Genomic DNA, 14,380 nt, shown 5'->3' with positions numbered 1-14,380 from the left:
GTGCTGTACCCATCAAAGCCATAGGGGCAGGGCTGCCTGAGGCGTTAGAGACCCAATCCCAACCTGAGCGCAGAGTCAAAAGGGATTATTCTTCAGCTTTCAGATTTAATGTCTGCTATGCTGGGTTTAAGACTTGCTTTAACCCTGTTACTGCTTTCTTTTTGCCTGTTTCTCTCTTTTAGAATGGGAATATCTCTGTCTGTCTTAGGCCTGTACCACCATTGTATCTTGAAAGTTGATAACTTGTTTTGATTTCAGACTCACGGATGAGATTTTGGACTTTTGAGTCTTATCATTGGTGCTGGAATGAGTTAAGACTTTGAGGCTATGGGGTTAGAATGAATGTATTTATATGTGAGAAGGACATGAGTTTGGCGAGGGTAAGGAGTAGAATAGTAAGGCAGTAATTAATGAGTATTTTGTGCCTGGCCAACTTCTACTTACCCTATAGGTCTCAGTTTAGGTGTCATTTCTTCAGGGAAGACTTTCAAAACTGCCTTCTACCCCCAAGACTAGGTCAAGTCTGCCCTTTAATTGAGGAATTACAGATAACTAATAAATACTGGAAATAATATTCAATCTTGTTAACAATTTAATGCATATGAATGCAACAGATATACCATTTTTTAATCACATTAGGAAAAAATGTTAAGATAATACATTGTTTGCATTAAGGAAGGTATTGTCCTATACTGCTAGTGATAGCTGTGTTGGTACAACTTGCAAGAAAAGCAATTTAGCATTATGTCTTAAAAATTATTCATACTCTTTTACCCAATGATTCTACTTCAGGGAATTGATGCTTACAAAATAACTCAAAATGAATACAAAGAGTTATTTTATTAGCTTGACAGTCATTATTGAGAGCCTACCGTATGCCATGGTTTGTGCTAGATATTAGTGAAGACATAATCCCTGACCTCAAGGAATTTATAATTTAGCAAGAGGTGTTTATCAAAGTTCTATTTCTAATAGCACAAAATTAAAGGCGACCTAAATTTCCCAGAATTGGTAAATGGCTAAATATACTTTATTATAGCCATATGAGATAATAGTATGTCAAAATAGTGTTTGTAATGTGGAAAAATACTTACACTATATTATTAATTGTAAAAAGTAGGATACCAGATGTGATCTCAACTGTACACAAATAGACATAGAAAAAACTAATAAAAAAATGTCAAAAATGTTAAAAGTGGTTGTTTTTGGGTGATTTTCTTGCCCTCTCTGTACTTTACTGTGTTTTCAAAGTATTCTATAAGGAGTTTTACTTTTATGATCAAAAATATATTCAGAAAAGTAAGAAATAAATAAATAAATTCTATTTTAAAAAACATAATATCTCATTTATATGTGGAATCTGAAGAAGTTGAACTCATAGAAGGAGAGAGTACAATGATGGTTAAGTATGATACTTAACTTGATAGTGCTACAGACTCCTTTGTAACTTTCTCTGAGACAATATGGGAGACAAAGAAAAACTCAGAATGCCCTGGGAATAAATAATGTTATTGTATTATATATTCTGTCAGACATATTCAAAAGTGACATCATGTGTGTTGATAAGATACTGGGATATAGGGAGAAGAAATATATATCTTTCTAATGCTAAACTTGTCTGTTTCTTTCTGGTTCCTCACAGGCAGCCCTGGAAGCATTAGATGAACTGGATCTGTTTGGTGTGAAAGGTGGGCCTCAATCAGTTATCCATGTCCTGGCTGATGAAGTACAGCACTGCCAGGTAAGATATTATGGAAAATGGAAATAGAAAATTTTATTCTTGCCCAGACTCAGATTTAAGCATGAGCTTTAGATTAAGGATAGCTGAATGAGAGACAGTGCATCATCTGATTAATTACCATGTACCAAAAATATATTTAGCAAGCATACTGTACTGAGATAAGCCAAATATAGCATGGGCTATAAAATAGATCATAGTCCTGTTCTCTAGCCAAAGGTTTTAAAGGGATCCCACCATACTGTGTGGAATTATCCACCACTATCATATCAAAGGGATATGGTCTCTCTTTCTGAGTATCTCCTTTTCTAAATATATAAAGAAAACCAGAGATGATGGATTTGTAGTATTCTTGTTAGTGTTTCTGAAACATTCTCTTGTTCCTGGTTGGCTCTAGGCTTAGATATTTGGAGATTAGACTTTAAGTGGCAAATATGTATTTTCAGTTTTGTTTAGGATTACTCTCCATATTGAAAGATTAAGGTTTTTCTCATTGGCATGAGGAATTTTCTCCTTTCCTTCAAACCCTGATTAGATACCATAGGGTCCTATTGAATATAAACTCATCTCCAATTTTAAAAACACAAAATTTCCCAGAGGAAAAAAATTATGTCAGAAGTAGAGGAGCTGAGCCTTCCCTATCCTGCTTCTTAGCAGCTGTGTTTTCTCTTGACTTTATTCTTAAGTAGTTGCTAATGGAGCAACAGGACTGTGGGTGGTATAATAATGTTAGAATATTCCTTATCCGTGAGTAACTGGTTAAGAATCAGGATAGGGAAGTATTGAGAGCAGAATTAAGACAAGGGATGATTTACAGAAATTGCTGGTTTTCTAAGTTCTAACTATTGAGTAATGTCTAGATTTTCTTGTGAATGGTCCTCTTCTACATAAATCTTTTGAAACTAAAGCTATTAGTTTTACAATGCTAAGGTATTTACTAACCTACTTAAAATAGATAAAGAATGTTCTTTTCTATTTTGTCAAACATATTCAAAAGTGATATCATGTGTGTTGATAAGATATTGGGGTAAAGGGAGAAGAAATACATCCTTTTATATAAACTTAACTTCTTTTCTCTTAGTCTATCCTAAATTCACTACTGCCCCGTGCTTCAACATCAAAAGAGGTTGATGCTAGTCTACTCTCAGTGGTTTCCTTCCCTGCCTTTGCAGTAGAGGATAGCCAGTTGGTGGAGCTCACAAAACAGGAAATCATCACCAAGCTTCAGGTATGTCCCTATGTGCCTTTGTTTTCTTTAAGGCTGTGACTTTAAGGATAAATTGTGCCTTTGGGGGCCTTAAGTATGACCTGTGTCTGTGATTTCAAGAAACCTTTAAGTTTTCTGAGTTGTCTTTATAGTTTCTTTTAAAAGTGTTAAAGCTTCTACAGCCATTCCTGGTAGCAATGCAGGGTGGTACACCCACTTTAGAAAACAGTTTGGCAGTTTCTTATAAATTTAATCATACACCCGCCTTATAACCCAACTATGTCATCCTAGAAATCTACCCTACAGAAATGAAAACTTATGCTCACAAAAAAATCTGCACACAAATGTTTACAGCAGCTTTATTCATAATTGCCAAAAACTGCAAAAAACCTTCAACAGAGGAAGGGATAAACAAATTACACTATATTCATGCAGTAGAATACTGCTCAACAATAAAAAGATACAAGGTACCAACTTGATCAGATTTAATCATGGTATATAATCTTTTTGATGTGGTGTTGGATTTGTTTTGACAGTATTTTGTTGAGGATTTTTGCATCTATGTTCATCAGGGATATTATTGGCCCATGGGTTTTTTGTTGTTCTTGTGTCCTCGTCAGTTTTGGTTTCAGGGTACTGCTGGCCTTGTAGTGAGTTTGGAAGAATTCCCTCCCCTTCAATTTACTGGAGTAGTTTGGTTTTAGCTCTTTAAAAGTTTGGTAGAACTCAGCAATAAAGCCATCCATTCCTGGACTTTTCTTCATCGGAGTACATTTTATTACTGATTCAGTCCCATTACTCGTTATTTGTCTTTTCAGGTTTTCTATTTCTTCTTGGTTCAATCTTGGTAGGTTGTATGTGTCTAGAAATGTATCTGTTTTCTCTAGAGTTTCCAATTTCTTGGCATATACTTATTGATAATGGTCTCTAATAATCCTTTGTATTTCTGTGGTATCGGTTATAATGTCTCTTTTTTATTTCTCATTTTATTTACTTGGGTCTTTTATTCTTAGTCTGGCTAATGGTTTGCCAATTTTGTTTATTTAAAAAACTTTTTATTTTGTTGATCTTTTGTATTTTTTGGCCTTAATTTCACTTATTTCTAGTTTGGTCTTTGTTATTTCTTTCCTTCTATTAATTTTGGGTTCTGTTTGTTCTTTTCTAATTCCTTGAGGTTCATCATTAGGTTGTTTATTTCAAATCTTTCTACTATTTTGATGTAGGCATTTATTGCCATAAAATTCCTTCTTAGTACTGCTTTTGCTTTATCCCATAGGTTTTGGGATGTTATGTTTCCATTTTCGTTTATTTTAAGAAATTTTAAAATTTATTTCTTAATTTCTTCATTGACTCGTTGGTCATTGAGGAGCATGTTGTTTAATTTCTGTGTATTTGTACAGTTTCAAAAGTTTCTCTTGTTATTGATTTCTAGTTTTCATTGCAGTCAGAAAAGATAATTGATAATGATTTCAATTTTTTAAAGTTTGTTGAGACATGTTTTATCACCTAACATACGATCAATCCTGGAGAATGTTCCATGTGCTAATGTATTTTCTGTACCTGTTGGATGAAATGCCCTGTAAATGTCTGTTAGGTCCATTTGGTCTATAATGTAGTTTAAATCTAGTATTTCTTTGTTGATTTTCTGTATAAATGATCTATCTAATGCTAAGAGTAGAATGTTGAAGTCTCCCACTATTATTATACTGGAGTCTAACTCTCCTTTTAGATCTAATAGTATTTGGTTTATATATCTGAATGCTGCAATGTTAGGTGCATATATATTTACAATTATTATAACCTCTTGCTGAATTGATGCTTTTATTATTATATAATGACCTTCTTTGTCTCTTTTTACTTTCAACTTAAAGCCTATTTTATCTGATATAAGTATAGCTACTCCTGCTTGCTTTTGGTTTGTATTTGCATGGAACATCTTTTTCCATTCCTTCCAGTTTAGTCTATGTGTGTCTTTACAGGTGAAGTGACTTTCTTGTAGGCATCATGTGAGTCTTGTTATCCATTCAGCCAATCTACATCTAAATTGAGAAATTTAATCTATTTACATTCAAGGTTATTATTGATAAATGAGGACTTTCTCCTGTTATTTTGTTAATTGTTTTCTGGTTGTTTTGTATATCCTTTGTTCCTTTCTTCCTCTCTTATTGTTTATCTTTACAGTTTGGTGGTTTTCTGTAGTGATAAGGCTTGATTCCTTTCTCTTTCTCTTTCTCTTTCTCCTTTCTGTATGTGCCCTTTCTGTATGTGCTCCTTTCTGTATGTACTAGTGAGTTTTATACTTTTGCATGTTTTCATGATGATAGTTATCATACGTTTACTTCCAGTTGTAGAACTCCCTTAGGCATTTCTTGTAAGGCTGGTCTAATTCTGGGTATAGTGTTCTTGCCTGACAGGTTTTGTTTTTTTTTTTTTTCAGCTCTTAGAATATATCATCTCATTCTCTTCCAGCCTGTGAGATTACTATTGAGAAATCTGTTGCTAGTCTAATGAAGATTCCCTTATATGTAACTTTATGCTTTTCTCTTGCTATTTTTAAAATTTTCTCTTTGTCTTTGACTTTTGACATTTTGACTATAATGCACCTTTGAGAGAACATTTTTTGGTTTGAATCTATTTGGGAACTTTGAGTTTCCTGGATCTGGATATCCATATTTTTCCCAAGAATTGGGAATTTTTCAGCTATTATTTCATCAAATAGGTTTTCTGCACATTTTCCCATCTCTTGTCTTTTTAAAACTTCCATAATGTGATTATTTGTTTGCTTTATGGTGTTCTGCAAGTCCTATAGGCTTGTTTCATTCTTTTTTATTCGTTTTTTTTTTTGTATGCCTGGTTTATTTCAAAAGATCTGCCTCCAAGTTCAGAAATTCTTCTGCTTGATCTCATCTGTTGAAGCTCTCGATTGTGTTTTTTATTTCATTAATTGGATTCTTCTGCATTAAAGTTTGTTTTTTAAATAATATCTGTTGAATTTCTCGTCAGATCATGAATTGTTTTCCTGATTTTATTATCTATCTTTATTCTTTTATATCTTGCTGGGTTTCCTTAAGATCATAATTTTGAGTTTCTTTTATAACATTTCATAAATTTCCTTTTCTTTGAGGTCTGTTACTAGATAATTATTACGTCCCTTTGGATGTGTCATGTTTCCTTGCCTTTTCATGTTTCTTGTGTCCCTGAATTGATATATGCACATCTGGTGGAGCAGGTACCTCTTCCAATTTATGAAGCAGCTTTGATAGGGAAAGACTTTTCTGGAGATGGGTCCTAAGGTGTTGGTTTAGGTAGGATACACTGGCTTTGGTTCTAGGTGGACACAGTTATTATAGTCTCTATGCAGTTTCTTGAGCTGTAATCCACATTATTGATGTTTGTGAGTACCTCAATGGCCTAGGCTGCAGGAGTTGTGAGTGTGGTGGGTAGCTTTGCTAGGTGTGGGCTCCTGAACAGACTGATTTCCGGGCCTGGGGTGTAGACATGCATGAGGAGAAGGGCTGCCAGACTGTTTTTCTAGCCAAGGTCATAGGCACATGGCAGGTCAGCTGGTTCAGAGACTGGTTTGCCAACCAGGGGCAGGGCTGCTGGGCTATTTCTGTGCCTGGGGGCGTGGGACTTGGGAACTGGCTTGCCAGGGGTGGAGCCACTGGGCTGTTTCTCTGACCAGGGACATGGGTCCGTCAGGCTGTTTGTCCATCAGGCTGGTCCAGGGTTGGCTTTCTACTATGCAGGACCAGAGTCATGGCCATTCCTGGGGCCAGGCTTCGAGCAGCTGAGGTCATGGCACTGCAGCCACATGTGTGGGGTTGGTGAAATGATGGCAAAGAGTCAAGGTTGGAGAGGCACAATGGCTACTGGCCCCCAGAGTAGGGGGGCCAACTACTGCACTCCTGCAGTAGCTCCAGTTTCAAGATGGCACTGTACTGCAGCAGCTTTGGTCATGAGAAACAGGAAGTGCACAACATGTACTCGCACTCTGGAGTAATGTAGTTGTGTGAATTCTAGGCAGCTCCCCAAACTGGGCTCAGCACTTGGGAGGACTGTAGGATTCTCCTATAGTAAGGACTGCAGGTGTCTGGGCTGGCAATGAGGGACGGTGGGAGCCTTTTGCTTACCTTTTCCCTGCAAGGGGAAGTCCCTCCTGTCTCTGAGCCAATCCCAATAGGGGAGATGGGGCAGCAGAGCCAGGGTGCCTCGCTCTCCTCTCTATGCTGCCATCCTGGGCTTTTCTACTTCACAGGGTTCTTGCTGCCAGTCACTTGCTACACCACAGTGCTCTCCCTCAGACACTCCACTTGAATTTTAGTTGTTTATTAGTTGTTTTGGTCCTTTTTTGTGGGGAAGACAAGCACCAGGCACCTCTAGTCAGCCATCGTGCTCTATGTTGATTCTTTATTTATTTATTTTTTTTTTTTTGTCGGTACATTCCAAACATGTGTAACCAATGAACATGGCCTAGGGTTTTTTTTTTTTGTTTTTTTTTAATTGGTATTCACTTCAGTAACTTCAATCCACAGATACAAGCAGTATATAACCAGAAAGTTACAAGTAAACACAGATTATACATGCACATTTCTGTTCACAAAGGTCACATGTGCAGGTACATAAATTAGAAGCGTGCATCTAGGATTATGGCCAAACTGTTTTTAAGATGCAGAAATATAAAATTACATCTTGAAAATATGAAGAGGTGGTCTACACACTTCAAAAATCAAATGTTGCTTACACCAGAGATGTATGACGATTACAGGATTCAAGTGACAAGCAATAAGATCTCAAAAATTAGTACTGGTCAAAGAGAATGGGAATATTTTTACGTTTCACTGAAAATATTGACTACTAGAATACAAAATCTAGCAGGAACTCAGGGAAAAAAAATACAAAATCTAAAGCCAATTACTTAATATTTCTTATTACCTAAACAACAGCATGACATTTACAGAAAACTGCACCTGCATTTGAATTGCCAATCTCATTTTAATGAAGTTCTCCAAAAATGAAATGCAACCAAAAAAGGGTCAAACTCCAAATGAAAAGTTTGCAAGGCTCAGATTAAAACATGGAATGTTTCAGATGAAAGTAATAAAAATACTATTGGTTTTGTTCTTTATTAAATGGAATCAAATACTGACATTTCTTTGAAGCTTGGAACTACTAAATTTCATTTTCCCAAATGGTTCTGCATTTTTTTTCTTAGTGGTGCAAGTTGTCTTAAGTAGCTTACGAAGTCAATCTCTACAAATTACTTCTATAAAACAACTATTCATTAATCGTATGTATTTTTTTGCTATAACACTTAACACATGAACAGACATTATTTCTCCACCAAAACAAAAGAGTACAATAGTTTTCTTCTGTCAGTATTGTATTTAAAAAAGGTTAACATTAAACACAAAGAACCATTATTTTCTTTGAAACCCTTAAATCTTCTTGCACATCTTAAGTTGCCTTCTTCTGTCTGCATTCTTCTGCCAATTTATTCAGAAATTTATTTAATTTCTCATAATGAGGAAGGCTGCTGCAATGAGTATTCTTTGCAACTTCTTTTGTATAAAAGAGTGAACATAGCTTACCATAAAGCCCTGTTTTAGGTATCACATAGTCTGTACCAACAGGAACATTGGGCTGTTATGGTCCAATTCTATACTCATCTGGGATTGTATAGTCCTCCTTGTTCTCATCACTTTGGCCATCTGCATTTTCACTTATGTTGATTCTTAGATGCATTTTACTAAGTGAAAAAAAGCCAAACCTCAAAGACTACATACTACATGATTCCATTTACATGACACTCTGGAAAAGGCAAAACTATAGGGAGGAAAACAGATCAGTAGTTGCCAGAAGTTGGGAGGACAGATTATCTATAAAGATATAGCACTAGAGAATTTTGAGGGTGATGGAATGGTTCTCTATGGACTTATGCTGGTGGACACATGACTATATGTTTGTCAAAAGCTAAGGAATTGTATGCCACAAGAAGTAAATTTAAAGAATCAACCAGGGTGTGTCAAGAAAGATGGAATTCAGACTGAAAAATGAGTCTAATTACATTACAAATGAATCAAGTAACCACACTAAAGGGTATGGAAAAGAAAGGAGCTGACCTAAGTCTTGGAAAACAGTGTTTTGACTAGATACTGCAAGCCTAACCTAAAGACAAAAATAACTGTATACACACACTGTACTCTAGTTCAGGGGTTAGCAAATTACAGCCTGTGGGCTGGCCATCTGTTGTTATAAATAGAGTTTTATTGGAACACAACCATGGTGTATTTACATATTGTCCATGGTTGCTTTCAAGGTACAACAGCAGATCTGAGTAATTGCAACAGATGCTGTATGGTCTGCACAATCTAAAATATTCACTACCTGGTCCTCTATGAAAAAGTTTGCCAACCCCTGCTCTAGTTGATAAATTGGTTTCTCAAAGGGGTACTGGTTGGCAATTCTGAAACTACTTTATCTGTACAGTAAGGTTGACCAAAAAAGTAAATATGTAGTAGATATAGTGGGTAATGAGACCTAGGTTTCTCACTGTTACACATAGGGAATGGGAAAAGCCTAGAATGAACCTTGTGATGTTGGATTGGAGAAGGGAGTATCAGTATGAAGTGTGTGTGTGTGTGTGTGTGTGTGTGTGTGTGTCTGTGTGTGTCTGTGTGTGTGTGTGTTTAATATAGGGATGTGTGTCTTCCTATATGTGTTTCCTAACTTTGTCCACTGAGAGGGCCCAGAGGCAATGAGTACACCTAGTGTCCAAATGTTGGTTTCTAAATGTCATTCTCAATGAAAGGACTTAGGGCTCCTTGGAGAAGTGGTTGATTTGACTGGGGCAGGGAGGATACAAGGGGAGCCTGGAGTTTCATATGGTTCTAGAAAATAAAGAGGTACTCAGAAAAGTATGGAACATGTCAAAGGAACACAGGAACCAACTGAAAAGTGCTTCTAATGGCCAAAGCAGAAAAAATTTGAACAATAAAATAACTATCATAGTATTGGATTATAACCCAGAGAATAAATGAAATGTCCATAAGTCCATACTGATATAAATAAATAACTGAAAAATGAGTAAATAGGAAAGAAGACAGATCTCCCTAATAGGAGAATGTCAGTTAATAAATGCTAAAGGAATAAAGGAAATACAAAATTGCCATTAGACAAACACAAGAATAACAATTATTTCAGGAGAAATCTACTGATGGATGCTAAAACCAGTAGACAAAAGCTTAAGCATAAAGAGGATGTTCGAATAGTCTCACAGTATCTCCCCCAAAATATTTAATAGTTACAAATGGAAAATTACAGTGGAGAAATTCAGCAGACACCACTTTAACCAAGTGATCAGGGTAACATCACCAGTAATAGGACACATTGACATCATGTACTCTCTCATACAATGCACTGAGTAGGGCACATCACCTCTGTGGTATCCTTCCCAATATGCATAACCGTAATCTGATCATGAGAAAACATCAAACAAAACCAAATCGAGGGACATTCTACAAAATAACGGATGAACACTCTTCAAAAGTGTCAAGGTCATTAAAAACAAGGAAGGACTGAGGAACTGTCATAGATTGGAGGACACTAAGGAGACATGATGACTGAATGCAATATGGGATCCTGAATTGGGTCCTAGAACAGAAAAAAGGACAACTGATGAAATCCAAATAAGTTATGTGCTTTGGTTAATAGTATCGTACCAAAGTTATTATTTTTTTTTTTTGAAACAAAGTCTCACTTTGTCACCCAGGCTGGAGTGCAGTGGCAGGATCTCGGCTCACTGCAACCTGTGTCTCCCGGGTTCAAGCGATTCTCCCACCTCAGCCTCTTGAATAACTGGGACTACAGTCATGTGCCACCACGCCTGGCTAATTTTTGTATTTTTTTGTAAAGACAAGGTTTCACCACATTGGCCAGGCTGGTCTCGAACTCCTGACCTCAGGTGCCTCCCGCCTCAGCCTCCCAAAGTGCTGGGGTTACAGGCATGAGCCACTACACCCAGCCACCAAGGTTAATTTTTTAGTTTTGGCAAATTTCTATGGTTATATAAGATGTGACTATAACGGAATGGTGGTTGACAGGAATACTGGGATTCTCTGTACTGTTTTTGCAACTCTTCTGTAAATCTAAAATTATCTCAAAATTTAAAAAATATGTGTTTTTTTAAAAAGCTTATGGAGTCTTATGACTTATGAGCTGTATGTGTCTTATGAACAGGACCACATAGATTAGTAATTATGCTGTCAGACTTACCCTAGGTGGATAGCCATGGAGAGGATACTGTTAGGAACACTGCTTTAGTGAAGAGCCTGTCACTTTGCCTTCACTTGAAATCACATTGCTGAAATCTGTTTCTGCTGCTGGATTGATTTTTTTGGTTTTAAGCATTATTATATTATTATAGGTTTTTTGGTTTTAAGCATTATGCCTTTACCCGTGATAGGTTGGTGGTACATATAGATGTTGCAAGGATGTATTTCTGATTAATTACATGGCCGTACCAGTGTACAAGCTGCTGACCTTTTTTCTTTGCATTCCCAGGGTCGTTATGGTTGCTGTCGCTTTCTACGAGATGGATATAAAACTCCTAAAGAGGTAGGTTTCTTTTCTCCAAAATGAATCCAAGGTAGAATGGCCACTTATACCTGCAGCCTCATTCAGAGAAAATATTTACCTCACTGATGGTACTTATAGAGATCACTAAGTATGATAATGATAACTGATGTTTGCTATATTTGTTGAACTTGGCTTAGCTGCCAAGTTCTCAGTTTGTAGGCCTTTCTGGATTAAGTAAAATAGAGGAAGGTGTAGTCCTTCCACCTCTTGCATTGGTTAGTTTCGGGAAAGAACTACAGATACATGGTAAAATCAGTGGATGAAAACTTATACAGAAATAGTATTTGCATTGTCTCAAAGTATCTCTCCCAAAATATTTAACAATTACAAAGGGAAAAATCTTTCCATCAGTAGATCTTTCTGGCCCCACATTCCACCTCTTGTAGTTGGTTAGTTCTAAACAGTACTTGATTTTGAAGAGTTTAAGTTCCTTTTATTCAACTAGTCAAAAGTTCACCTTGGAAATATCAATGAGAAAAATTCAGTATTATTAAAGGGATTGAACAGTCAATATGAAGCACTTTCACTGGTAATGGAAACATTGTTTAAAGCTTAGATTTGATGGTTGAGAGACATTATGGATTTTTTTAAATCATCGAGCTCAAACTCTTCTGGTCTACTTCCTCTCTTCCACTTTTTTAGCCTTGAATTTGACTTCTTCCCCTATCAGTGTACTAAAATTATATGTTCTGAAACATCATCATAAGCTCTTAAATGACCAATCCAATAGCCTTTTCTGAATCCTTATTCTCCTTGACTTCTCTATGGTACCTCACTTTTTACCTAGCCCTAAATTCTCTTGAAATTCTTTTCCTATTTTAATTTTCCCACTAGACTATCCTGATTCTTCTCTTTCTGTTATTCCCTTGCCCCACTCTGAGGGTTTACCAAGATTCCATTCTTGAGCAGTTTGCTCATTTCATTTAGGGCTATTTCACAAAGCTCATGTGTAACTTGTACTTCATATGTCACCTCTAGGAAAATGATTCCCAAACCCTCATCTCTAGTTGCCCTTCTAAACATTTCTACTTGTATGTCCTATTATTACAAAAAACTTAACAAATATAAAACCAAACTGAACTTTATTGCAAACCAATCTTATTTCTTCATACACCCTCTTGTGATATCATTGCTATCCCAATTCTGCTAGTTAGAAGTCGCATCATAGAGTACTTGCTAAGGGAAGGGAGTATGTACATGCTCTGCTTCCTGAACACCTTCTCTAAAACAATCAGTAATGAAAGCCTGTATTATAATACCTCTGAACTAAAGATGTACATCTAACCTCTGAGTGATGACAGACTTTATTGTGTTTTTACTAGGATCCCAATCGTCTGTACTATGAACCAGCTGAGCTGAAGCTATTTGAAAACATTGAGTGTGAATGGCCATTGTTCTGGACATACTTTATTCTTGATGGGGTCTTCAGTGGCAATGCAGAACAGGTAATAAGCTGGGGAAAGAGTTTTCAGCAGAATGTTTTTGTTATATCTTCTTACAGCTAATAGTATACCAACCCTGTGTCCAGTTGGAAGTCTTCCCAATAGGGGAGAGACAGTTGTTCCCTACAGGCTACTAGTTGAGGGCACTAAGAGTAAAAAGACCTGGATTATTTTTTTCTTCTTTTTAAAAAAATTTTGGTTTCGGCCAGGCGCGGTGGCTCACGCCTGTAATCCCAGCACTTTGGGAGGCCGAGGCGGGCGGATCACGAGGTCAGGAGATCAAGAGCGTCCTGGCTAACAGTGAAACCCCGTCTCTACTAAAAATACAAAAAATTAGCTGGGCGTGGTGGCAGGCGCCTGTAGTCCCAGCTACTCGGGAGGCTGAGGCAGGAGAATGGCGTGAACCTGGGAGGCGGAGCTTGTAGTGAGCCGAGATCGCGCCACTGCACTCCAGCCTGGGCAACAGAGCGAGACTCCGTCTCAAAAAAAAAAAAAAATTTTTGGTTTCACTCCTGACCATTGAGTGCCCAACTATTATCATTGACTTCTTCAGTTTCTCTATACATAATGAAAATAGTTTTTCCCCATTCATTAAAGAATATATTCCTAAAAGTATTTGAATTTCACAGATAAAGACATATTGTAAATGCAACGTACAGTCAGTTCTGCTATAATGATACATATGCAATCTTTTTTTGTTGTCGTTTTTAAGACAGGGTCTCTCACTCTGTTGCCCAGACTGTAGTGCAGTGGCGTGATCATGGCTCACTGCAGCTTCGATCTCCTGGGCTCAAGCAGTCCTCCCACCTCAGCCCCCTGAGTCACTGGGACTATAGGCACATGCCACCACATTCAGCTATTTTTGTTTGTTTGTTTTTTGTAGAGACGGGCCTCGCTGTGTTGCCCAGGCTGGTCTCAAACTCCTGGGCTCAAGCTATCCCTCCTGCCTCAGCCCCTCAAAGTGCTGGGATTACAGGCATGAGCCACCGCACCCAGGCCATATGCATTCTTGAAAAATCACCATGCTGGATAATTGTTTGATAATTGTTACATTAGAAGCACATACTAGCTACTGTAGTAGGACAATGGGTTTGCTTAAGATATTCCTCCTGGATTCTCCTGCCTCAGCCTGCCGAGTGCCTGCGATTGCAGGCGCGCACCGCCACGCCTGACTGGTTTTCGTATTTTTTTGGTGGAGACGGGGTTTTGCTGTGTGGGCCGGGCTGGTTTCCAGCTCCTAACCGCGAGTGATCTGCCAGCCTCGGCCTCCCGAGGTGCCGGGATTGCAGACGGAGTCTCGTTAACTCAGTGCTCAATGGCGCCCAGGCTGGAGTGCAGTGGTGTGATCTCCGCTCG

General features: G+C 37.5%; 1 protein-coding gene across 1 annotated transcript in view; it reads left to right on the top strand.

Annotated features, from left to right (window-relative positions):
* The window catches only part of PHKA1 (phosphorylase kinase regulatory subunit alpha 1), a 134,774-nt gene that overhangs the window by 42,447 nt on the left and 77,947 nt on the right, over nucleotides 1-14,380 (top strand). Inside the window, exons 7-10 of the mRNA XM_004064391.4 lie at nucleotides 1,643-1,741; nucleotides 2,820-2,966; nucleotides 11,508-11,561; nucleotides 12,905-13,027. Of these exons, the coding sequence (XP_004064439.1) occupies nucleotides 1,643-1,741; nucleotides 2,820-2,966; nucleotides 11,508-11,561; nucleotides 12,905-13,027 (423 nt within the window). The remainder of the gene's footprint in view (nucleotides 1-1,642; nucleotides 1,742-2,819; nucleotides 2,967-11,507; nucleotides 11,562-12,904; nucleotides 13,028-14,380) is intronic.

The sequence above is a fragment of the Gorilla gorilla genome, chromosome X (genome assembly GCF_029281585.2).
Source record: "Gorilla gorilla gorilla isolate KB3781 chromosome X, NHGRI_mGorGor1-v2.1_pri, whole genome shotgun sequence".
Taxonomy (NCBI): domain Eukaryota; kingdom Metazoa; phylum Chordata; class Mammalia; order Primates; family Hominidae; genus Gorilla; species Gorilla gorilla.
The sequence above is the reverse complement of the archived record's forward strand: the minus strand, read 5'-3'. Positions and strand labels throughout refer to the sequence as shown.